Consider the following 24724-nt stretch of genomic DNA (forward strand, 5'->3'; position numbering starts at 1 on the left):
GGATACCTGTAGCTGACGGAAATGTATAAAATCAATGCGAGCTCTTGTTAATTTGGTTGTTAGTGGGTGTACCAGTGGGCTGCACTTTGCACATGCGCCTCCTGCATTAATCGATAGTCTCCCGGGCGAGAACTGACGGCTTCCGGTTTGTAAATGTCAATTGAACTACGCATGTGCATCGACCGCCATTTTGAAATAAGACGCCATTTAGCAACATGCGCAGTTGTCAAATCAATAACTGCATACGGGGTAGAATTTGATCAGTGAACAAATTGAAGGCATAATATAGTGTGTCGGACACATCAAATCACTCTAAAACGTCGATGTTATTGTTACTTGATAACATTGAAAAAGTAAAAACACTCAAGGAAACTGTTAGAGTAAGATCTACCATACAATTTTTGCTTAACATCATCACATCTTAAATATTCTAAACTGGTTTACAAATAAATAAGTTAATAGCATGCATCAGCATACGAGCCGCGAGCAACAAGTAACAAGGGGCCGCCATTTCGTGAAACCCACGCAGCGTCACTACGCATATGCGTGCTGCCCGGGCCAGGGCTAAAGTCACCGTATTGGCTGAGACTTAAAAGGACTAAACAAAGACATAATGTTGATTCGATGTTTTCGAAGAACGATTCGATACTTAATAGAAAACACAGATGTTACTTACTTAGTTATGTGAAGTATGTAATTAATTACACCACAATTATTTCACAAACAAATTGAAGATAAATATGTATAGGAGTGAACAAGTCCGCAACCCAAACTGAACTGAACAAAGGATGTATGCAACAGATGTACAAAGAACTACGCGCATGTGCGAATCTAGGACCCAGGCTGCCTGTAGCTGACGGATATAGATAAAATCAATGCGAGCTCTTATTAATTTGGTTGTTAGTGGGTGTACCAGTGGGATGCACTTTGCACATGCGCCTCCAGCATTAATCAATAGTCTCCCGGGCGAGAGCTGACGGCTCCGGATTTGTAGTTACCAAACTACATAAAGATTAAACCTTAAAAAATGACGAATTTACAGCGAAGTGTGAAGAAAATGATAAATACATTTAACAAGTTATAATTAGTAAGGACTTACCGAAACGTTCAACTGTCTGAATGAAAGCAACTTGTGGATTCAATAAAAATTCAAACTAATTCGAAACCGATGTTAACGACCAATCAAGTCGAACGCTCGAATCAGACTAACCATGTCGCGTTTGATAGAGATAACTTAAGTAGGTATAAGTTCGAACTACGCATGTGCAACGACCGCCATCTTGCAATACACCGCCATTTTGAAGCATATGTATAGCGCAGTAGTCAAATCAATAACTGCATACGGGGAAGACAACAAACTAAAACTGTTATACAAATAGGGTAATTTCGTTTTAATGAACTAAATGCAAATATAAAACTCTTGATAAAAACTTTTTCAATACGGAATAGAAAACACACATGTTACTTACTTTATATCGTGAAGTCTGTTATTCACAACACAATAAACTCACAAACTAATTAAAATTGAAGATAAATGTTGGGATAGGAGTGATCAAGACTGCAGCCGAAACTGAACTGGACAAAGTATGTGAACTAGGGAAGCACTAAGAACTCTGCGCATGTGCGAATCTAGGACCCAGGCTACCTGTAGCTGACGGCAATAAAAAAATCAATGCAAGCTCATATTAACTTGGTTGGATTTTAATCACTACGGTAAATGTCAATTCAAACTACGCATGTGCAACGACCGCCATCTATAAATGCGACGCCATTTTGCAACATGCGCAATAGTCAAATCAATAACTGCACATGGGGTTAAATTTTATCAAGGAACGACTCAAAGGCGAACCAATATATAAATGACTACGATGCATCAACACATTAGCCGGGAGCAACAAGTAACAAGGGGCCGCCATTTTGTGAAACCCACGCATCGTCGCCGCGCATGCGTACTGCCCGGGCCAGGCCTGAAGCCACCGTATTGGCTGATCGTAACAAGAACTAAACAAAGACGTAATTTTGTTTTAATGAACTAAATGCAAATAGATAACTTTTGATAAAAACTATTTCAATACGGAATAGAAACACACTTGTTACTTACTTTGTATCGTGAAGTCTGTTATTCACAACACACTTAATTTATAAACAAATTGAAATGAATATGATGGGATAGGAGTGAACAACTCCGCAGCCCAAACACAACTGAACAAAGGATGTCTGAAGGGATGCACTAAGAGTGATGCGCATGTGCGAATCTAGTACCCAGGCTACCTGTAGCTGACGGTAATAGATAAAATCAATACAAGCTCATATTAACTTGGTTGGATTTTAATCACTACGGTAAATGTCAATTCAAACTACGCATGTGCAACGACGCCATCTTGAAATACGACGCCATTTTGCAACATGCGCAATAGTCAAATCAATAACTGCATACGGGGTCAAATTATATCAAGGAACAACTCGAAGGCATCAGTATAGTATGCCGGATATATGATGTGATTTTAGGTCGATCACTGATAGTATTTCATCATAGAACAAAATAATATGAAACAGTACATTTTAACAAATAATTAAATGACTAAGATGGCTCAGCACACAACCCGGGAGCAACAATTAACAAGCGGCCGCCATTTCGTGAAACCCACGCAGTGTCGCTACGCATATGCGTGCTGCCCGGGCCAGGGCTAAAGTCACCGTATTGGCTGAGACTAAAAAGGACTAAACAAAGACAAAATTTTGATTCGATGTTTTCGAAGAACGATTCGATACTTAATAGAAAACACAGATGTTACTTACTTAGTTATTTGAAGTATGTAATTAATTACACCACAATTATTTCACAAACAAATTGAAGATAAATATGTATATATAATTGAACAAGTCCGCAACCCAAACTGAACTGAACAAAGGATGTATGCAACAGATGTACAAAGAACTACGCGCATGTGCGAATCTAGGACCCAGGCTGCCTGTAGCTGACGGATATAGATAAAATCAATGCGAGCTCTTATTAATTTGGTTGTTAGTGGGTGTACCAGTGGGCTGCACTTTGCACATGCGCCTCCTGCATTAATCAATAGTCTCCCGGGCGAGAGCTGACGGCTCCGGATTTGTAGTTACCAAACTACATAAGAATTAAATCTTTCAAAATAACGAATTTACAGCGAAGTGTGAAGAAAATGATAAATACATTAAACAAGTTATAATTAGTAAGGACTTACCGAAATGTTCAACTGTCTGAATGAAAGCCACTTGTGGATTCAATAAAAATTCAAACTAATTCGAAACCGATGTTAACGACCAATCAAGGCGAACGCTCGAATCAGACTAACCATGTCGCGTTTGATAGAGATAACTTAAGTAGGTATAAGTTCGAACTACGCATGTGCATCGACCGCCATCTTGCAATACGCCGCCATTTTGAAGCATATGTATAGCGCAGTAGTCAAATCAATAATTGCATACGGGGTAGACAACAAACTAAAACTGTTATACAAACAAATAGGGTAATTTTGTTTTAATGAACTCAATGCAAATATAAAACTTTTGATAAAAACTATTTCAATACGGAATAGAAAACACACATGTTACTTACTTTGTATCGTGAAGTCTGTTATTCACAACACACTCAATTTATAAACAAATTGAAATTAATATGATGAGATAGGAGTGAACAAGTCCGCAGCCCAAACACAACTGAAAAAAGGATGTATGCAAGGGATGCACTAAGAGTGATGCGCATGTGCGAATCTAGGACCCAGGCTACCTGTAGCTGACGGTAATAGATAAAATCAATGCAAGTTCTTATTAACTTGGAAGGATGATAACTACGCATGTGCAACGACGCCATATTGAAATACGATGCCATTTTGCAGCATGCGCATTAGTCAAATCAATAACTTCATACGGGGTCAAATTTGATCAAGGAACGACTCGAAGGCATCAGTATATAGATAGTATTTCATCATAGAAGAAAATAATAAAAATAAAACAATACATTTTAACAAATAAATAAATGACTAAGATGGCTCAGCACACGAGCCGCTAGCAACAATTAACAAGGGGCCGCCATTTCGTGAAACCCACGCAGTGTCGCGACGCATATGCGTGCTGCCCGGGCCAGGGCTAAAGCCTCCGTATTGGCTGGGAGTAAAAAGGACTAAACAAAGACGTAATTTTGTTTCGATGTTTTCGAAGAACGATTCGACAATTAATAGAAATCACAGATGTTACTTACTTTGTTATGTGAAGTATGTTATTAACACCACAATTATTTCACAAACAAATTGAAGATAAATATGTATAGGAGTGAACAAGTCCGCAGCCCAAACAAAGGATGAAAAAAGGATGAACAAAGGATGTATGCAACCGATGTACTAAAAACTACGCGCATGTGCGAATCTAGGACCCGGGCTGCCTGTAGCTGATGGATACCATAGAATAACTAAGTACTAAAGAATGACAATCTCCTTAGCCCGATTGTAACTAGATAGTTTAGTTTTGAATCATCCGTAAGATGTCGTTAGTGGTAGAATTTCGTCGAAATCTTAAATTATTGCATAATCCATTTTGAAAGAAGACGTTGCGAGTTTACTTGCTAACGTAGTAGTACTAACGAATAATCACTAGATGGCAATAGTGAGCGCCATTAGTTGGGAACGTGTGATGTTTTCCACTTTACGTAAACCTATAAGTACCTACTATTAATAAAAAACTTACTTATAAAAAAAATACGCTCTTTTCAATAAAGATTTTTATATTATTGGACACTATTTTCCTTCCTAGTATATTAGTAAAAAGTTACTTAGTCAATTGAAATGGAAACAATGAATATAATATGTAAAATTACAAAAGGAACAAACAGCTTAAAACAGAACGTAATAATGCTCGATGCGTAGGTAGGTTTGAAAAAACAATTTTTATGCGTTCTTTGGTTTCCTTGCGATGAAATGCTTTTATTTATGAATTAAATTATTACCCACTAATGTTCAGCAGTTAACGTGCGTTGGTTGTTGATGATAGTGATGATAACTAGGTACTTAATTTACCAAAATACATTAAGAGGGAAGTACACCACTTAAAACGGAAACCTTTTTCTTAGAAAAAAGTCCATACAAAAAGTAAGTATTTAGTTAGTGTAAAACGTTTTCTCCCAAAACCAGAATTTTATTCAGAAGAGTAGGTACTTACCTATTGTCAGTCGCGACTGTCGCGAGCTGCAGTATATCTCTGTCGCACCCGTGCCCGGGGCATGAGAGTACAAGCGATAGCAAATGTTTTCTTAAATACCTAACTATTTCGCTAGAATCGCAAAGGTATGTATACTCTCCTCTTAAGAAGGTACCTACTCGTTATTCTATGGTAATGAATAAGTAATATTTTCAACAAATGGTATCATAGAATAACGAGTAGGTACTAGTATAGTAAGTATATGTACATCGATAAACCGTTTATTTCAGTTCCAGGTAAGAGCTAAAACAATGAGAAGGGTAAATAACTTTTCACTGTTACTGAGGTTAAACTTTGGCTAGTAATACTATTCTATGAAATAATAATCATTTTAGTCAACATATTTCTAAAATTTAAGTGATAATCACTTTATATGCAGTCAATTAAGAAATGCAAAAACCTTTTCTGTCGTTTGTACTTTGAGATACGGAAAAAACATAAATGAACCTTATCAAAATTATGAAATTCGGGGCGAATGTGACAGTTTTGTGGCGTGCTTTGGGTGAGGCCTATGGTCAGCAATGGACGTGCGTTGGCTGTTGATGTTGATGATGATGATAACTAAATACTTAATTTACCAAAATACATTAAGTAGGTACCATGTAGGTACGTGTGCGGCGACCGCGCACATAAGCGAAGCGAGCAAAGTATACTTACGCTAGTTAACTTGACACTTGAAAAATGGTCCTATCCCTTTCACTCCATTCTATTATCACGTGAGAGTGAAAGAGACGGGTATAGGTAGCGGGTCTCAAGTTGACTCTCGTAGGTACGAGCAAAATAAATATCTTCTTACAAAGTTGACAATTATATAGTACCTAAGTAGGTACAGCATTATTTTGTTTCCATAAGTTTATGAGTGCAATATTTACCAAACTGCATGCACGTTAGATGAAGAGAATAATATTAAATTCAAAGATTTATATTTTATCAAGGACTTTGTATATATAACAGGACTGAGTACTCGGAACCCAAAAGCGAGCCGAGCAGGAGGAGTAGAAAAGAGGCCGTTTGTCCCTTTCTAATAAGGTGACCACGAAATTTGTGTTACGTGGGACTTTGGGGACTTATTTTAGTAATATAATTATTACAAAAATCAAAAATTGGGACCCAAAAAAAAATATTTTTGCTTTATAGGTAGACAATTTATGGATAATTCTACTAAACAATCGCTACCGTAGGTCGACAAAATCTTAGTCACTCTTCGGAGTTGCATATATCGGAGATATATTATATCTTCGGGATGCTGTCTTTGACAAATGAAATTATTTTGTGATTATCAAGGACGGCGATAGTTTATATACCATTCCACGGGGAAAGACATCTGACAGAACCCTTATTACATTCGAATAAGGCTAGTTTTTGTTTGTATTTATATATTGACTTTGACTTATCAAATGTATTTCCCCGTAGAAAGGGATATAGTAGATTATGACAAATTCAAATAAAAGACACTGTATTTATTGAATTTATTTTTATTATTACTAAACATGGCTAAACAATATTGTTTTATACAATTCTGCCGGAGGCCAATCTTACTGCCTAAATTCTTTAAGGAATTAGATTTTCCATAATGGAATAAGTATGTTAAAATTTAAATATGAATTAGCTAATGCCTTCGCAACTGGTGTTGTTCATGTGTGGTTCTTCATTACATTGAACTGGATGATGATGATGATCTATTGTGACACCGGAACAACATCTGGATGGCTGGCCATATTTTTTTCTTATCTTCATTCTTGGGAAATCTGACAATGAAATAAAATATATAATTAGTCATGGCACATTGAAAGACAGACGGGCAGACAGTGGAAGCTAGGTAATAGGGTTCCGTTGGCACCCTTTGGGTATAGAACCCTAATAACATGGTCGCATCCGGATCAATAGTTGCGGAGATATGCGTTCGGAGTTTCGGACAATCGAATAAAATTTTGTTATTTTGTGTGGTAGCTCGTAGCCCCAATAGATTGTCATACCGCATGGTTACCCTATTTGTTATAAATCTAATTACCTTTCTCGGCTTACCTGTGAAATAATATGCCGCAACCACCACACGATTCACTTTTACAAACTTGTACACAGCACTTTTTCTCAATTTCTTCAATGAAACTTACTAATTTGCAAAAATAACTAGGTATGACAAGACAACAACAAATAAATTCAAAACAAACCGCCATGACAGATGAAAGGGATGACATGAGGTACTAAAAAGAATACTACCAAGTGTTTGAAATAATGACAGTTTAACATAATTATTATGAGGTACGATACAAAATAATATCTTATTAAATAATAACTTTAATCTTATTAGTAAGTTTAAAGTTATTATTTAATTATAAGTTATGCTCAGAGTTCATATGATAATTAAATAATTGTTTGAAATAAAAATCTAACATTTTCAATTCAAATCAAATCAAATATTTTCTACCAACTATCACGTTTTTTTTGGGATGGCAAGCGTTAGTAAGGGACAAACGGCCTCTAATCTAGCTATCTCGCTCGGCTCGTTTTGGCTCTTGAAACGTTGATTGCCAAATTGAATCTTATTACAACAGCTTACGATGTGTTTTAGTAATTAAAATTTTGGCAGTACTCAGTCCTGTTATAATACAAAGTCCTTGTATTTTATGCTTAAAATGCCATCTATTGGCCGTTTCCAATATTACGACGACCATCGAATAGATAGATGTCATTGCATTCATCCATAGATAGTGGTGCCACCTAGAAACCGCTTAACGAAACGTATAGCGCCACCTGGAAACTGCTTAAATTTTCAAGCTTTTTTATGGCTACGATTCCGTACTATGACATTGTCATTCTGTAGTACTTAGTTATTCTATGATGGATACAGATAAAATCAATGCGAGCTCTCGTTAATTTGGTTGTCAGTGGGTGTACCAGTGGGCTGCACTTTGCACATGCGCCTCCTGTATTAATCAATAGTAGGTATAAATTCGAAATACGCATGTGCAACGACCGCCATCTTGCAATACGACGCCATTTTGCAACATGCGCAGTAGTCAAATCAATAACTGCATACGGGGTAGAATTTTATGAGTGACTGACTCGAAGGCGTCAGTATAGTATTTTGAATTGAAGGCATAAATAGTATGCCGGACATTAACATAAAAAACGTCGATGATACTGCAAATTGGCATGGAAATAAGAGTAGCGTAATTTTTTTTGCCAAATATATTCTCAACAAATCTGAACTATACAAACAAGCAAGCAAACAAGCACCAGCACAGGAGCCGAGAGCAACAAGTAAGAATGGGCCGCCATTTTGTGAAACCCACGCAGCCCGGGCAAAGCCAGCGGCAGCGTATTGGCTGAGACTAACAAGAATTCAGATATTATGTAGACATCATTCTATATTTATGCACTAACTGCAGATTTATTATTGACAAAAATATATTTCAATACTGAATTTAAAAAAACCCAGATACGTACTTTACTTCGCTGAGTGAGGTCACTTGTTCACACTAGACTTGATTATCAAACAAATGGAAAACATGGGATGTGAGCGACCATGTCCGAAGCCCGAACTCAACTGAACAAAGGGGTTCTAGCTATCACATATGACGAACAAAAAACTCTGCGCATGCGCGAATCTAAGACCGAAACGGAAAGAGATGAAATCAATGAGAGCTCTTATTAATTTGGTCACAGGCTGCACATGCGCTTCAAGCAGGAATCGATTCGTCACCCGGGCGAGGGCTGACACCTTCTGATTGGTTCTGGCATAACAAAGAAAACCACTACTTTTTAAGAAAAACAATTCAAGTTTTGTTGAATCAAGCTATGCCATGTGTCGAGAGACTTGAGAGCAACAAGTTTCAAGACGCCGCAAAGCTTAATCAACAGAAAAAATTGGTAAAATTTGATCAGAGAAAGACATGAAGGCCGACAAGGCCGTCAAGGAGACAAGGGACCGACATTTTGTGATACCCTGGTGTCGCTACGCATTCGTGCTGCATCAGCCTGGGCGCGGACTAAAAGCCCCGTATTAGTTGAGATGAGACTAACAATAAAGTACACTAAAGATTTTCATGATAAAAATAAGAGTATGAAGATTTAAATACTTAAATAGATAACACGTTTACGTACCTAATTTACTGCTTGAGGTCTATTGATCACACCACAAATGATTCACAAGATAAACAACATGGGATATGCGCGTACCAGTACCCAGCTCGAACACAACTGAATAAAGGATGTATGCAAGGGATGCACTAAGAACTATGCGCATGTGCGAATCTAGGACCTAGGCAACCTGTAGTTGACGGAGATAGATAAAATCAATGCGAGCTCTTGTTAATTTGTTGGTTAGTGGGTGTACCTGCACTTTGCACATGCGCCTCCTGAATTAATCAATAGTCTCCCGGGCGAGAGCTAACGGCTCCTGATTTGTAAATGTCAATTCAAACTACGCATGTGCATCGACCGCCATCTTGCAATACGCCACCATTTTGAAGCATGCGCAGTAGTCAAATCAATAACTGCATTCGTCAATTCAAACTACGCATGTGCATCGACCGCCATTTTGAAATAAGTCGCCATTAGGCAACATGCGCAGTTGTCAAATCAATAACTGCATACGGGGTAGACAACAAACTAAAACTGTTATACAAACAAATAGGGTGCATCAGCACGCAAGCCGGGAGCAACAAGTAACAAGAGGCCGCCATTTTGTTAAACCCACGCAGCGTCGCTGCGCATGCGTGCTGCCCGGGCCAGCTCTGAAGGCATCGTATTGGCTGAGACTAACAAGGACTCAAATATTATGATGACATAATTTTATATTTATGCACTAATTGCTGATTGATCATTAGCAAAAAAATAAAAATTATACTGAATAAAAAAACACAGATATACGTACTTTACTTCACTGAGTGAGCTCACTTGATCACACTAGATTTGATTCACAAACAAATGGAAGATAAACATGGGACGTGAGCGACCATGTCCAAAGCCCGAACTCAACTGAACAAAGGGGTTCTAGCTATCATATATGACGAACAAAGAACTCTGCGCATGCGCGAATCTAAGACCTAGGGTACCTATAACTGTCGGAAACAGATAAAATCAATGAGAGCTCTTATTAATCTGGTTAAAGGCTGCACATGCGCTTCAAGCAGGAATCGATTCGTACGGGCATAACAAAGAAAACCACTGCTTTGTTTTAGAAACACAAATCAAGTTTTGGTAAATCAAGCCATGCCATGTGTCAATAGACTCGAGAGCAACAAGTATCAAGACGCCGCAAAGCTTAATCAACACAAAAAATGGCTAAAATTTGTTCATTTAATTTGTTAGGAAAGACATGAAGGCTATGATGATTCAGTACGTGAGCCGAGGGCAACAACTAACAAGGGACCGCCATTTTGTGACACCCTGGTGTCGTTTCGCATCAATCTGGGCGCGGACTAAAAGCTCCATATAAGTTGAGATGAGACTAACAATAAAGTAACAATTATTGTTAAGAAAACTTCTAATTTACAAGATTTTCATGATCACAATGTAGGTAGACTAAATAAGAGTATGAAGAATTCAATACTTAAAAAGATAACACGTTTATGTACCTAATTTACTGCTTGAGATCACACCACAAATGATTCACAAGATAAACAACATGGGAGATGAGCGTACTAGAACCCAGCTCAAACACAACTAAACAAAGGATGTATGCAAGGGATGCACTAAGAACTATGCGCATGTGCGAATCTAGGACCTGTAGCTGACGGCAATAGATAAAATCAATGCGAGCTCCTGTTAATTTGGTTGTAATTGGGTGTACCAGTGGGGTGCACTTTGCACATGCGCCTCCTGCATTAATCGATAGTCTCCCGGGCGAGAGCTGACGGCTCCTGATTTGTAAATGTCAATTCAAACTACGCATGTGCATCGACCGCCATCTTGCAATACGCCGCCATTTTGAAGCAGTCAAATCAATAACAGCATACGGGGTAACAAAAAACTAAAACTGTTATATAAACAAATAGGGTGCATCAGCACGCGAGCCGGGAGCAACAAGTATCAAGAGGCCTCCATTTTGTGAAAACCACGCAGCGTCGCTGCGCATGCGTGCTCAGCCCGGGCAGGCCTTAAGGCACTGTATTGGCTGAGACTAACAACAGCCTGCACATGCGCTTTATGCAGGAATCGATCGTCACCCGGGCAAGAGCTGACGACTTCTGGTTGGGAGTGGCATAACAAAGAAAACAACTGCATTATCAAATTTATGTTTGATCAAGCCACGCCATGTTCGAGAACACCAAGTATCAAGACGCCGCACCGCCTTTGGTTATTTGACCATTAAAATTTGTATGGCATTTGTAAAAGTCTACATGGAATAAATTTGAAAAACTCGTTGATGATACATTGTAATGTTTAAAACTTACCGATAGTTGACTGAGAAGATAGAATTCACTTGTTTACACTTCACAGTCACACAGCATTTAATTCGAATTAGAGATAACATGGGGCAAGAGCGAACAGGTCCGCAGCCTGAACTCAACTGAACCAGATATTATATGCAAAGGAAAGGATGCACAAATAACTATGCGCATGTGCGAATATGTCACTCCAAACTACGCATGTGCAACGAACGCCATCTTGCAATACGACGCCATTTTGCAGCATGCGCAGTAATCAAATCAATAACTGCATACAGCATAGAATTTAACAGTGATCGTATTTGAGGGCTGCCTTATATAGGCTATACCAACCCACTCTGTGATGTACATTGCCGAGCATGTTTATAGCACCAATCGTAAAGATTGGATTAAATTTTAAGAAATGGAATAGTAGCTCTTTTGTTTAAATGCATGTGTTAAAAAATGTAAAAACGTTTTTACGAAACCAGTCAAGAGTTCATGACTCATAAGTCTAATTGAGATTAAATATAATATTTGGATAAAAACAAGATTTTATATTCAAGAATTCAGAATATGAAACGTTTTTATATTCAAGAATTGAGAACATGAAACTTACCGTAGCGTCCCCGGGCAAGATTTGCCCGTTTAGTAAATCGTACAGTTCACCCTCGCGGTTATTAACTTGGTTGTCAGTTGGAGCCGGGACTGGACCTGCGCCAACTGCACCATTCGATAGTATCCGGGCTAGAGCTGACGGATCCTGATTGGTGGATACAAAATATACGTATATATATACAATTGAATATAGAGTAGTTTGTATGGTAAGAGATATAATAACGAATTAAAAAAATCTTGTTATTAAGAGGTACTGAAAAGTTAATCACTTCCGAATTTTTTATTAAATACACTTCATCTTCAAATTTAATTCACAAAAAGCCGTTGTTGACAAGCAATCAAGTCGCGAGCCCGAACTACACTTACTATACTGTGTGTTTTATTGGGCATGTTGGTAGTGCAACAAGTAAAACAATAGCACCATTATGAGTCAACAATATTTTATATTCAATAACTGATAATATGAAACTTACCGGAGCTTCATGCTGCAGAATTTGACCGTCTAGTATATCGTACAGTTCATCCTCATTCAAATCAATTTCAAATTGCAACATGGCAACGAGCGTACAAGTCCGGAGCGCGAATTCAACTGAACTAGGGATGCACTTCAGGGCACTTCACTGACCACACTGCGCAGACACGACCTAGCCAGTGCGCATGTCCCGATTAAAAGGAGTAGATAAAATCAATGCGAGCTCTTATTGACATGGAGTCAGTACTGCACATGCGCCAAGTGCATCAATCGATAGTATCCGGGCTAGAGCTGACGGCTCCTGATTGGCCAATAGAATATACGCATATACAATTCAATATAGAGTAATTTAAAAGATCTGGTAATTAAGACCTTCCGAGACGTTAATCACTTTGCCATTTTTTATATACAATTAATTTTAAATTTTATTCAAAACAATATTCTAAGTTGTTGTCAACAAGCAATCAAGTCGAACGCCCGAACTACACCAACGACTGTCGTAATGGGCATGTTAGTGGATCAACAAGTAAAGAAATACCGCCATTTTAAGACCGTCGCCATTTTGAAAACCCCCATGGGCCCCGCAATTCTAATTTAGGTTAAAATTATCTGCCTGACTATTGTTTAGACGTTAAAACTGAGCATGTTCAATATATTTTAATTTAAGTTTTTAAGTTTGATCATTTTCAGTGCGCGGGGGAGTTCTTGATTGGTTGGTTATCGATGTCGTTTTATTGACTTTGGTCAATATCCCAAGTTCGGAAAGCGCATGTGTAACGACCGCCATATTGAAATAAGATAAAATTTTGTAACATGCGCACTGATCTAATCAATAATTGCATACAGGGTGAAATGTGTTCAGTGAGCTCGTATTAACTTGGTTGTCAGTTGGAAATCAGGACTGCACATGCGCCAACTGCATCAATCGATAGTCTCCTGGGCGAGACCTGGAGGCTCCTGATTGGAGGAGACTCAATATACATATAAAATCTAATACAGAGTCCTTTATGTGGCAAGTAATATAATAACGAATTTAAAAGAACTGTTAATTAAGACCTAGGTACCGAAAAGGTAATCACTTTCTAATCCTTTTAATTAAATACACTTCATTTACAAATTTATTCAACAAAAAGTCGTTGTTGACAAGCAAACAAGTCGCACGCCCGAACTACACTTATTATACTGAGTGTTTTATTGCGCATGTTGGTGGTGCAACAAGTAAAAAAATACCGCCATTTTAAGACACCGTCGCGATTTCAAGACAACAATATTTTATATTCAAGACTTGATAATACGAAAACTATCTAAGCTTCATTGGGCACGATTTCTCCGTTTAGTAAATCCTACAGATCATCCGCATTCACATCAATTACAACTTGAAACATGGCAACGAGCGTACGAGTCCGGGGCGCGAATTCAACTGAACTGCGCAGACACGACGGAGCAAGTGCGCATGTCCCGATTAAAAGGAGAACATAAAATCAATGCGAGCTCCTATTGACTTGGAGTCAGGACTGCACATGCGCCAAGTGCATCAATCGATAGTATCCGGGCTAGAGCTGACGGCTCCTGATTGGTGGATATTCAATAGAATATACATATACAATGCAATATAGAGTAATTTAAAAGATCTGGTAATTAAGACCTGCCGAAAAGTTAATCACTTCGTAATTTTTAATTAAATACACTTAATTTTAATTTTTATTTAAAACAATATTCTAAGTTGTTGTCGACAAGCAATCAAGTCGAACGCCCGAACTACACTAACGATGCTGACTTCGTTACTGCGCATGTTCGTGGCGCAACAAGTAAAAAAATACCGCCATTTTAAGACACCGTTGCCATATCAAGACGCCTACGGACCACGCAAGTTAAAATAAAAAAAATCAATAGTATTTTTTTTCAGTGCGCGGGGTAGTTCCTGATTGGTTGGTTATCGATGTCGTTTTATTGATTTTGGGCAATGTCATAAGTTCGAAAAGCGCATGTGCAACGGCCGCCATATTGAAATACGAAGCCATTTTTAACATGCGCACGGATCTAATCAATAATTGCATACGGGGTAGAATGAGTCCAGTATGCGGACTGATAACATTTCTAATACTTAGAAAAAGATAACGATTAGATTGTTCGCTATTACCACAGAATAATAACTAGTACCAGGTACAGAAGTCCATCTTCGCAATGGCTATCAAAGAAATATGACTCCATCCCATAAGCAATAAGATCTAATTTAGATCGCGCTCCAGCCGCACACGTTTTTATTTACTTACCTACCAATTTATTTTTGAGGGAATATGCGCCTTATTTCACTGGACTACGGTGCATAATAAGTTATACGTGGTTATACGCATTGAAAAAGAAGCCACCTTAGGGTTGCCTCAGCACCACAGACTACAACGTTTACTAAGCAACGGACTGAGTTTGTAAAAAGAATGTCATGATATTAAAACAAAATAATTTGAATTTAGAATACAAAGCTATTCCAAACTTTTTTTCTATTGGAAATAACCAGTAAAAACAATGACAATTTCATAGTTAAGATATTTTGAAGTACATAAAATATGTATGAATCTAAGTACCTAAAACATTTAATTTTGTGAAAACATGTTTTTTTTTCGTTATATTTTATATTATGGATATAATTTATATTATGATACAGAACGTGTTAGTTTCGTTAAGCACTAATCCCACTCAGCGCACATTTTATAATCGATTCATTAATACATTTTGAAGGTAGTTGTGTCTGTAAATTTAATAATTTAACGAAAAAAAAATTGGAATAGAGTTTGTTCAACATGGAGAAAAAAAGGGTTTGTAGTTCGGATTAATTTCATTTCAAATAAGGAACGTAGAAGAAATCAATAAAATTCTTCGATTAGTTTTACCTGTCAGCATCTTTTGGTAATCTAAATAAATTTTAAATTTGGATCACGATCCGTATTTAAGCAATTAAATACGGCACAGTATTTTTTTGCTGGTTTTTTTCTTTTTATGTCCATTTTTCTATTCATAAATACCTAAATACGACATTTATAAACTAGTACGAAATAAGAACAAATAGCGCGCGCGTGTATCGTCTTCCGCTTGCGGCAGCCGACTAGATTCGCCCCCTCGAGGCGGCAGGCGCCAGGCTGGCGCCTGCGCCGCCCATGCGCGGAGTGACACAGGCCTGCTATTACTGAAAATAATATTTAAGGAACTAACGAATACTAAATATTAGATACAAATGGAGTTGACTGTACAATAAAAAAAACCTGTACATAATTTAAAAATAACCAAATAATAAACCCTTGTAGATTTACATTTAAAATTAATTTACGTACCTATAGAATATCAATTTTTTACACTACACTTGATTCACACACAAATTAAGGTTAGAAGTCATGAGATACGTGCGGCAAAGTCCGCGGCCCGCACCCAACTGAACAAACGACGCACTAAACTGGACGCCAGAGAGCGACTTTATTGCGCAAGTCACTAGAAAATGGCTACCCCAAGCGGCAGAGCGTCGGTCCTGAATCCCGAAGTGACAGATATCTACTGCACATGCGCTAGATGTGCAACAATCGATATTTCTTGGGCGTAGACGACCTGTGGTTGGTTTGGTGAAATCGATAATATTGTGTATTAATTTTGAGCAAACAGCAAGAGCAATTTGGATATTACAACAGTAATATTACAATAAAAAGTCAAAAGCAATCATGAACGTATAATTACGAAAAAGATTAAAACGAATGAAAACATGCATAATGCATTTAACTGCATAAAAAAACTAAGACATCACACCTTTTTTTTTAAATCGCAAAACAGCAAACTAAATTAATTTCACGCAAGCAAATGAAACATGTTTCAAGAAGTCAGCACAAGAAGTTAAAACATAAAATAGCAAAATCAAATTAAAAAATACACTGACACTGGTTACGTCGAGGTGTGCTCACTTAAACTGTGGATCCCCTTAAAACGGCGACTACGGTAGGCACATCATGTTGTGAACTAGTAAAGAGGGCGTCTTAACTGAAAATGCACCGGGATTCTCTAAATATCGCCCTTTTTCCAAGATGACTCAGCGCGTACTGCGCATGTGAAGGGGTCCCCTACTGCCCCTACTGAAATCGAACGAACCAAGAAATGCAATCGGTACGCTTATTACAACGAAATAGAGTCGTGGATAGCACAGCGCTCCGAAGCTAAGGAAAAACGAAACAGCTGCGCTAACTTCGACTCTATCCCGTAGCGTTAATCGTATCGATTCTCGTTCGTTCGTTTTTCGATTTAAGTACTGACCCCCCAGGAACTAGGCAACGCAGGGTACTAGCAAAATATAGTGGATTATGTTATATTTTTTAATAAATTTGGAAATACAACAAAGACTGGTGAAATCATGTATGTACTGAGTGAGTACTGAGACTGTATAGAACGCATCAGAAAGGAGTACTGTAAAATTTTATGTGTGGTTTTTTTTCCTCTATAACGCCTGGCATAAAAAAGTAAAGATAGGTATCATTTGACTAAAATATTGTGAACATTGAATTTATATTAAGTATTTGAAATTGGTATATTGGTTCACTATTTTTTGTACTGACACATAATGGCGCCTTTTTTATTATTTAAGATTGCCGATGTTACGTGCGCATAAAAATATACGCCATTTTGTATCAGTAAAATCAATATTATAAGTCACTGTTATCACAATTTCAAAATGGCATCTTATATAAATATGGCGGCTGTTGCGTACGCATCAAAACATGCGCGCGCTGTGTGGTACAACATTGATTTTACTGATACAAAATGGCGTCCTATGTCAAGATGGCCGCTGTTGCGTGGCATGTCAAATTATGCGCGCGCATTGACCTTCAATATTGATTTCACTGATAAAAAAAGTTCTTAAGATGGCCGCTGTTGCGTACGCATCAAAACATGCGCGCGCAGAGACCTTTAATATTGATGTTTCTGATACAAAATGGCTTCCTATGTCAAGATGGCCGCTGTTACGTGGCACGTCAACAAATGCGCGCGCATTGACCTTCAATATTGATTTTACTGATACAAAATGGTGTCCTATATCAAGATGGCCGTTGCGTTGCACGTCGAAACATGCGCGCGCATTATTAACCTTCAATATTGATTTTACTGATACAAAATGGTGTCTCATATTAAGATGGCCGCTGTTGAATGCGCTATTGGATTGCGCTAAAATTATGCGCGCGCAGTGACCATCACCAATATTGATTTCACTAAGACAAAACGGCGCCTTATATCAAGATGCCCGCTGTTGCGTAGCACGTCAAAGCATGCGCGCGCATTATTGACCTTCAATATTGATTTTACTGATACAAAATGGCGTCCTATATCAAGATGGCCGCTGTTGCGTTGCACGTCGAAACATGCGCGCGCAGAGACCTTTAATATTGATTTTATTTATACAAAATGGCGTCTTATATCAAGATGGCCGATGTGACGTGCGTATTAAAACATGCGCGCGCAGTGACCTTTACCTAATATTAATTTTTCTGATAAAAAAATAAAGTACTTAAGACGGCCGCTGTTGCGTACGCATCAAAACATGCCCGCGCAGAGACCTTTAATATTGATTTTACTGATACAAAATGGCGTCCTATGTCAAGATGGCCGCTGTTGCGTGGCACGTCAAAGTATGCGCGCGCATTGACTTTCTATATTGATTTTACTGATAAAAAAGAGAGTCTTAAGATGGCCGCTGTTGCGTACGCATCAAAACATGCGCGCGCAGTGACCTTAATATTGATCTTACTGATACAAAATGGCGTCCTATGTCAAGATGGCCGCTGTTACGTGGCACGTCGAAACATGCGCGCGCAGTGACCTTTAATATTGATTTTACTGATAAAAAAGAGAGTCTTAAGATGGCCGCTGTTGCGTACGCATCAAAATATGCGCGCGCATTGACTTTCAATATTGATTTTACTGATACAAAATGGCGTCCTATATCAAGATTCCCGCTGTTGCATTGCACGTCGAAACATGCGCGCGCATTATTGACCGTCAATATTGATTTTACTGATACAAAATGGTGTCTCATAATAAGATGGCCGCTGTTGAATGCGCTGTTGGATTGCGCTAAAATTATGCGCGCGCAGTGACCTTCAATATATTGATTTCACTGATACAAAATGGCGCCTTATATCAAAATGTCCGCTGTTGCGTGGCACGTCAAAGCATGCGCGCGCATTATTGACCTTCAATATTGATTTTACTCATAAAAAAAGTTTTTAAGATGGCCGTTGGTGCTGTTGCATGCGCATCAGAAAACGAAAGTGCACCGTCGAGATCTTGAATATTACACATACATCACATACATATACTCACGCCTGTCTCCCAGAGGGGTAGGCAGAGACTATGGATCTCCACGTGCCACGATCCTGACATACTTCTTTCGCTTCCTCCACATTCATTAGTCTCTTCATACACGCACGTCGGTTTCGGAAACTCCTAATTTGGCTCTTCTTGACTATGTCGCCTATCTGGTCGACATACTTTCGCCTAGGACGTCCTCTACCGACACAACCATTCATCTCTGCACAATAAATTTATTTCGTCAGTCTTCTTTCATCCATCCTTTCAATGTGACCAAACCATCTCAACATTCCCTTTTCAATTTTGGTCACTACGTCTTCTTTTACTCCAACTCGCTCTCTTATAATACCTACTATTCTTTATCCTATCATTCAGTTTCAGAATCTTGAATATTGAGAGTGTTAAATAAAATATTGCCAATAAAGTCAATGCCAAATTTTGTCCTATGAGTTTTGATTAAATAATCGAGACTCAACACTAGTCAATGTATTTCATACAACTCCATTGAGATGAGTACCTAACTATTCTTAACTTATTTTTACTTTGGTATGAATGAACTTAAACGTGCATGTTGATTTGTTCGTAGCTCCTTATTATCTGTCAGTTGACATTCATATAAAATATTTTAAGTTCGAATTGCGCATGTCACGCATGCGCGTCTGTGTCTGCCACCATTTAAAACGACGCCATTTTTTCAGTTGGCAAAGAAAGTATCTTAAGTTTGAACTGCGCATGTCACGCATGCGCTGTTCGAACGGCAGGTCACACATGCGCAGTTCGAACGGCAGACAGTGCCGCCATTTTAAAACACGACGCCATTTTGTGAGTTCGGATAGAAAATATCTTAAGTCCTAACTGCGCATGTTACAACGGTATTGCGCATGTGTGTAGGATGAATCTATTTCTGTCCTTATAATAACTTTCAAAATCAATAACATCTAGATAGAAGTTTTGGTCCGTTGGTTGTGAACATATTATAATAAATAAAAAGTTTGGACATACATATATCAAATTGGGACGACCATGAATTCAATCAATAATTTCTTCTCTTACTGCACATACAATTTAATGGGCATGTACCTACTACGCATGTGCAGTAAACTTTTTTTTAACGCGAGCTGCTGTAAAAAACAATAACGCGTCTGTCAAGTAGGTGAGTTGTACCTTACCTACATAAGGATTAGATAATATAAAAATATATTTGTTCGCGTCATTTTGCATTTGTGTATATTTATTCGCGTTCAATAATATATGAGTATTCGCGCATTCTGCGCATGTGTAACCACCTACGCTTATTCTAGACTTACCTTCGATCCGCCATCTTGACTGGCGGCGCCATGTTGTGGCGCAACAGCAAAAAATCAATAACAGCAACTGCAGACTTCTGGAAATTTACATCACGTAGAAAACAACAGTATTGACGACGCCGAGCTCAGCTGACGGTATTCATGCGGCTCCACTACATACTATTGTCTCTGAAAATGACTAAGCGGGGGAACAAAGAAAGTGCATAGGACGAGTAGGGAATCAACAGGTGGGCGTGGCTAAGAAAAGTGGAAGAAAACGGGGGATCGTGAGAGGCGCAGGAGCGGACGGATAGTGGGGGGTGTGATAGAGGGACTTACTTGCAACATGTGGTCGAAGAGGCGCTTGCCGTGGCCGTGGCGCTGCCGCTGCCCCAGCACGAAGAAGTCGAGCACGCACAGAGGCTCGGTCTCCAGCACGTGCGCGCTCCGGTCGTACAGGAACAGCTTCTTGTGACCCACTTTCAACATGCCGATCACCGACCCGGCCCCGCTGTAACAAACAAAAGTATAGATTAATTTCACGCCCACTCCACCCGAACAAAAGAATCGTTAGCAATGGCGGACATTTTCGAGAAATACACACCTAGTTTTTTGAGCAAATCATCTGGGCGGTGCCGGGTGCGCGAAAAAGCTAGCCACCATTTATATATGGTTAACAAAAGTGAAAACCTTTGCCAACCATATATAAATGGCGTTTCAGAGAGGTGAAAGGGAACGTGTGTTTCCCGCTAGGTCTAGGCGAAGACTGTGCCCTGAATCGATTGCCAGCCCGGCTCCTGTCTGCACCCTAGGCGAGGGGGAAGCGAGGAATTAAATCTGCGCAGAAAATCTAGGTGTTGCCTAGGCAACCTAGGGGCCGTTCGGTAATTTTAACTGTAACTCCAGACAGATATTATTAATAGGTACTAATCATTTTATTTAATTCGTTTACAAAACTATGCGTAAAAGTTTTTTTTTCAGTTACGTAAATGTTAGCGTAGCCTAATAAACAATAGTAAACGGTTATGTTCAAGTAATAATTTCTTAAAATACAGGGTTAAAAAAGAGGTCGTCCCGGAAACTGACAATATTCCGAATCCGGAACAAGGTCACTGGAAAAACACCGCTGCTTATTACATTAGACCCCTGACCTTGACCCTAAGGAGAAATTCGGGAGGTACTTTGGCTCCCTTAGGAGCTGCGAACAAACATTTTGTTACACGACTTGTTATCACGTTAAATGGTAACGATATAGTAGTCATGATAGTGTATTAATTACATTATGCAAGTACCTTAACCTACCTAGTTCATCGTTTCATTAGTTATAGAGTTCATTCCTTACAAACATATTTACTTACACAGATGTTATATTACACATATTTCCTCTTCATATAATTAGTATATGATATTAGAAAGTAGGTATATGATCAGATTCAATTCGGATGTCGAAATTAGTGCTACCCCCATAAAAATAAGAGTTACTGTTAGTCACATTACTTTCGGCAAATAAGTAGATTTAAATGACCATATAGTTTACTTTTAGGTAATTTTGGTTTAACGGCGTCACGAAGCGTGACGGGGTCTTTTAAATGATGATTTACGACTCATATTGCACTCCTTAAACGTGCTTGGAACTATTAAAACCGTGTTTCCTTAAAGTTTTAACGTATTTTAGTAGTTTAAACGTTTACGCACAGGTGCTGCATGTATGAAAAGAAACAGGATTGTTTGGTATTTTTAAAAGGCAAAAAGAAAGTAGTCGATGTGATAGTTTAACAGTATTTCAGAAAATTACCCAAAAAGACTTCAACCTTTTTAATTGATGGAAGATCTATGTTTAGTATGGCTGGGCTGGTTTTGGAAAATCACTTATGCACATTGCCATGAGCCGTGGCGTGACGGCGGCGTATTGATGCTCTCGATTGCTCTCGCTATGATTGTCATGTGAGTATACAGACACAGTGAAAGAAGGATGGCCCGCTTGCGTGCCATCAGGAACCACAATTATGAGCGTGATAATATGGTATGCAAATTTTCCATGAGACCCCGGGTAAGTTTCCAGAACGCACCCCTGCAGCTGCAGGCGCCCGGGCCGCCCCCCGCGCCACCCCCCGCCCACTGCTGTCCGCTACAGAGGTCACCCCCGCCCCCCGCCGCGCCGCGCCTCACCCCCGCCCGGGTGCAGCGTCGATAATGCAAGCATGCGTGGTGCAGCCTCCCGAACTGATCGATTGCCCGGGATGAGGGATGTCTGCGTTGAGCGAGATGTTTTCTACCAAGTGCATGCGTGGCGTCGGTAGGTTTTTGTATATTTTGGGAAAGTTTGAGATGCATGTTTTTGATGCTCAGGTGGTAAGAACTACTAAGAACATTGGTAATGGAATGGGCATTAAAATTAGCATAGTAAGGTCAGAAATAATAATAATTAATAAGAATTAATCAAAATGTAAAAACAACAAGGTCATGGGCGTCTTCAAATGCGATTTCGTGACAAGTTTTGCAGTTTCTGCTGCATAGTTAGTTACTCGTAAAAATTGCATTATAACTTAAAACTCATGCTGAATCCTCAAACTCTACCACTTTAGTAGAATTATTCGAATGCGTTAACATCGTGCGAGAACAAAGGAAATTTTGAAATTAAAATATAACAAATTATTAGATGGTAGGTATTATTAAATTTATTATCTTATTCATACTTCATAAGATATAAGTAATTTTGAAAAAAGATTGCAGAGATTGAGCATTTATAAGTAGGTTTGAGAACAAAGGAAGTTATTTAAATAGAAAATAATTCAAATCTGGAAAATAGTACAGTAAAAATATTTGAATTATCAATCACTTATCACTCATCACCCATATTCATATTAATACAAATATAAATAATTATTATTAAGCAGAGCCGAAATGCACTTAAGTACATCTATTGTATGGCCCAACTAATCTATTTTTTAAATATAAAATATGAATGATCTTGAGAAAAAACTTACCCACTACCCCAGTGACGAGAAAATCGCCTGTTCAGTGGGTACCCTCATTTCCAAGGCCTATGTGGGGCTCGTGAAGTTCAAGTTCATTTTGGGGAAGAATACGGAAGGGGCCAAGGGCAAGGGCGACACTTACACGTGTTTTCAAAACAATCAATGCAGTGTTATGTCGATGACGTTGTCGTTGAATTAGGGTGGATTTTGAATATTTTCATTTTAATATAATTTAAGTCTTAATAAGGCATGGCAATACATTTGTTAACATTGGTTTTCGTCCGTTACTCAAGGTACTACTCTCTTTAGAGTTCATAATAAGGTGGGAACTATTTTCCCTTTGCCCTATTAAATTTATTATTATTTATTTTATTTTACTCTTACTTATGCAAAAGGCAAAGGGGATATGCTCCCAGAAAAGTACTACGTAGTCACGATCTCACTGGTCATTTGAATATGAGTAATTGTGTATGTTTGTAATACCCACCCAAGGTATGCCGGAAATTACTTTCCTACATCAAACTTTGTTTACTATCGTGGTGAAAAAAGTGACGTATATTTTTATTGATGGCTTTGTCCTATTATAGAACGTGTATGTTTTATCATCACATCACCAGGTACCATTAATTCATGATTCTTGATTTGAGCTTACCTCATAGTTTACTGAATCTACTTTTCATAGCTATATTTTTATTACATTCATAGTTAATGCTATTTATTCTTAATAAACTTAGATAGACTATTTGTCTGACAAAGGAAATCGTCCCTAAATACATAAGTAGTCTATCACAATAAACAGATGTGCAGACAGGGGGGCAGACAATCATAGACTTACCTATAATCCTGTCTGGCGTATAGACTCAAAGGTTGAAGGGGTGAGTTCGACCCTTTTAGGGGCCAACCCTAAATTAGGGGGAGGGAGTGGTTCAACGCACACACACACTAAGAACTCCGTGGGTTAATAATAGATATAAACATATTAGTATGGGCTTTTAATTTCGGTAGTAATCTGGGTATTAAAACAAGCCGCCTTACTAGAGAATCGTAGCAATAAAGATATATGGGTTAATCAAAAGTTTAATTTGCCATAAACTTACCCCCTTATTCATAGAAAAGTTACAATACGTTTTAACTAATAAACTGTTTTGTCCCTCTCTGTCAAAGAAGAAATTGTTCTTTGTCGGAGAGGGACAAAACAGTTTATTAGTTAAAACGTATTGCAACTTTTCTATGAATAAGGGGGTTAGTATATAAGTACTATATACTAAGGCCCTGTTCCACAATGTCTGGTTAGTGGCTACTTGTCAGATAAAATACATGCTGTCACTGTCAAATAAATAATAACAGAGGGTGACAGCATGTGTTTTATCTGACAAGTAGCCACTAACCAGACATTGTGGAACAGGGCCTAAGTCTGTTGTTTCATAA

At 38.4% G+C, this 24724-nt stretch overlaps 1 protein-coding gene across 1 annotated transcript in view; it reads right to left on the bottom strand.

Annotated features, from left to right (window-relative positions):
* Positions 1 to 24724, bottom strand: part of LOC105385329 (alpha-tubulin N-acetyltransferase 1) — a 47225-nt gene that overhangs the window by 17761 nt on the left and 4740 nt on the right. Inside the window, exon 3 of the mRNA XM_038122278.2 lies at positions 20658 to 20829. Coding sequence (XP_037978206.2) covers positions 20658 to 20829 — 172 coding nt within the window. The remainder of the gene's footprint in view (positions 1 to 20657; positions 20830 to 24724) is intronic.

This window comes from Plutella xylostella, chromosome Z (genome assembly GCF_932276165.1).
Source record: "Plutella xylostella chromosome Z, ilPluXylo3.1, whole genome shotgun sequence".
Taxonomy (NCBI): domain Eukaryota; kingdom Metazoa; phylum Arthropoda; class Insecta; order Lepidoptera; family Plutellidae; genus Plutella; species Plutella xylostella.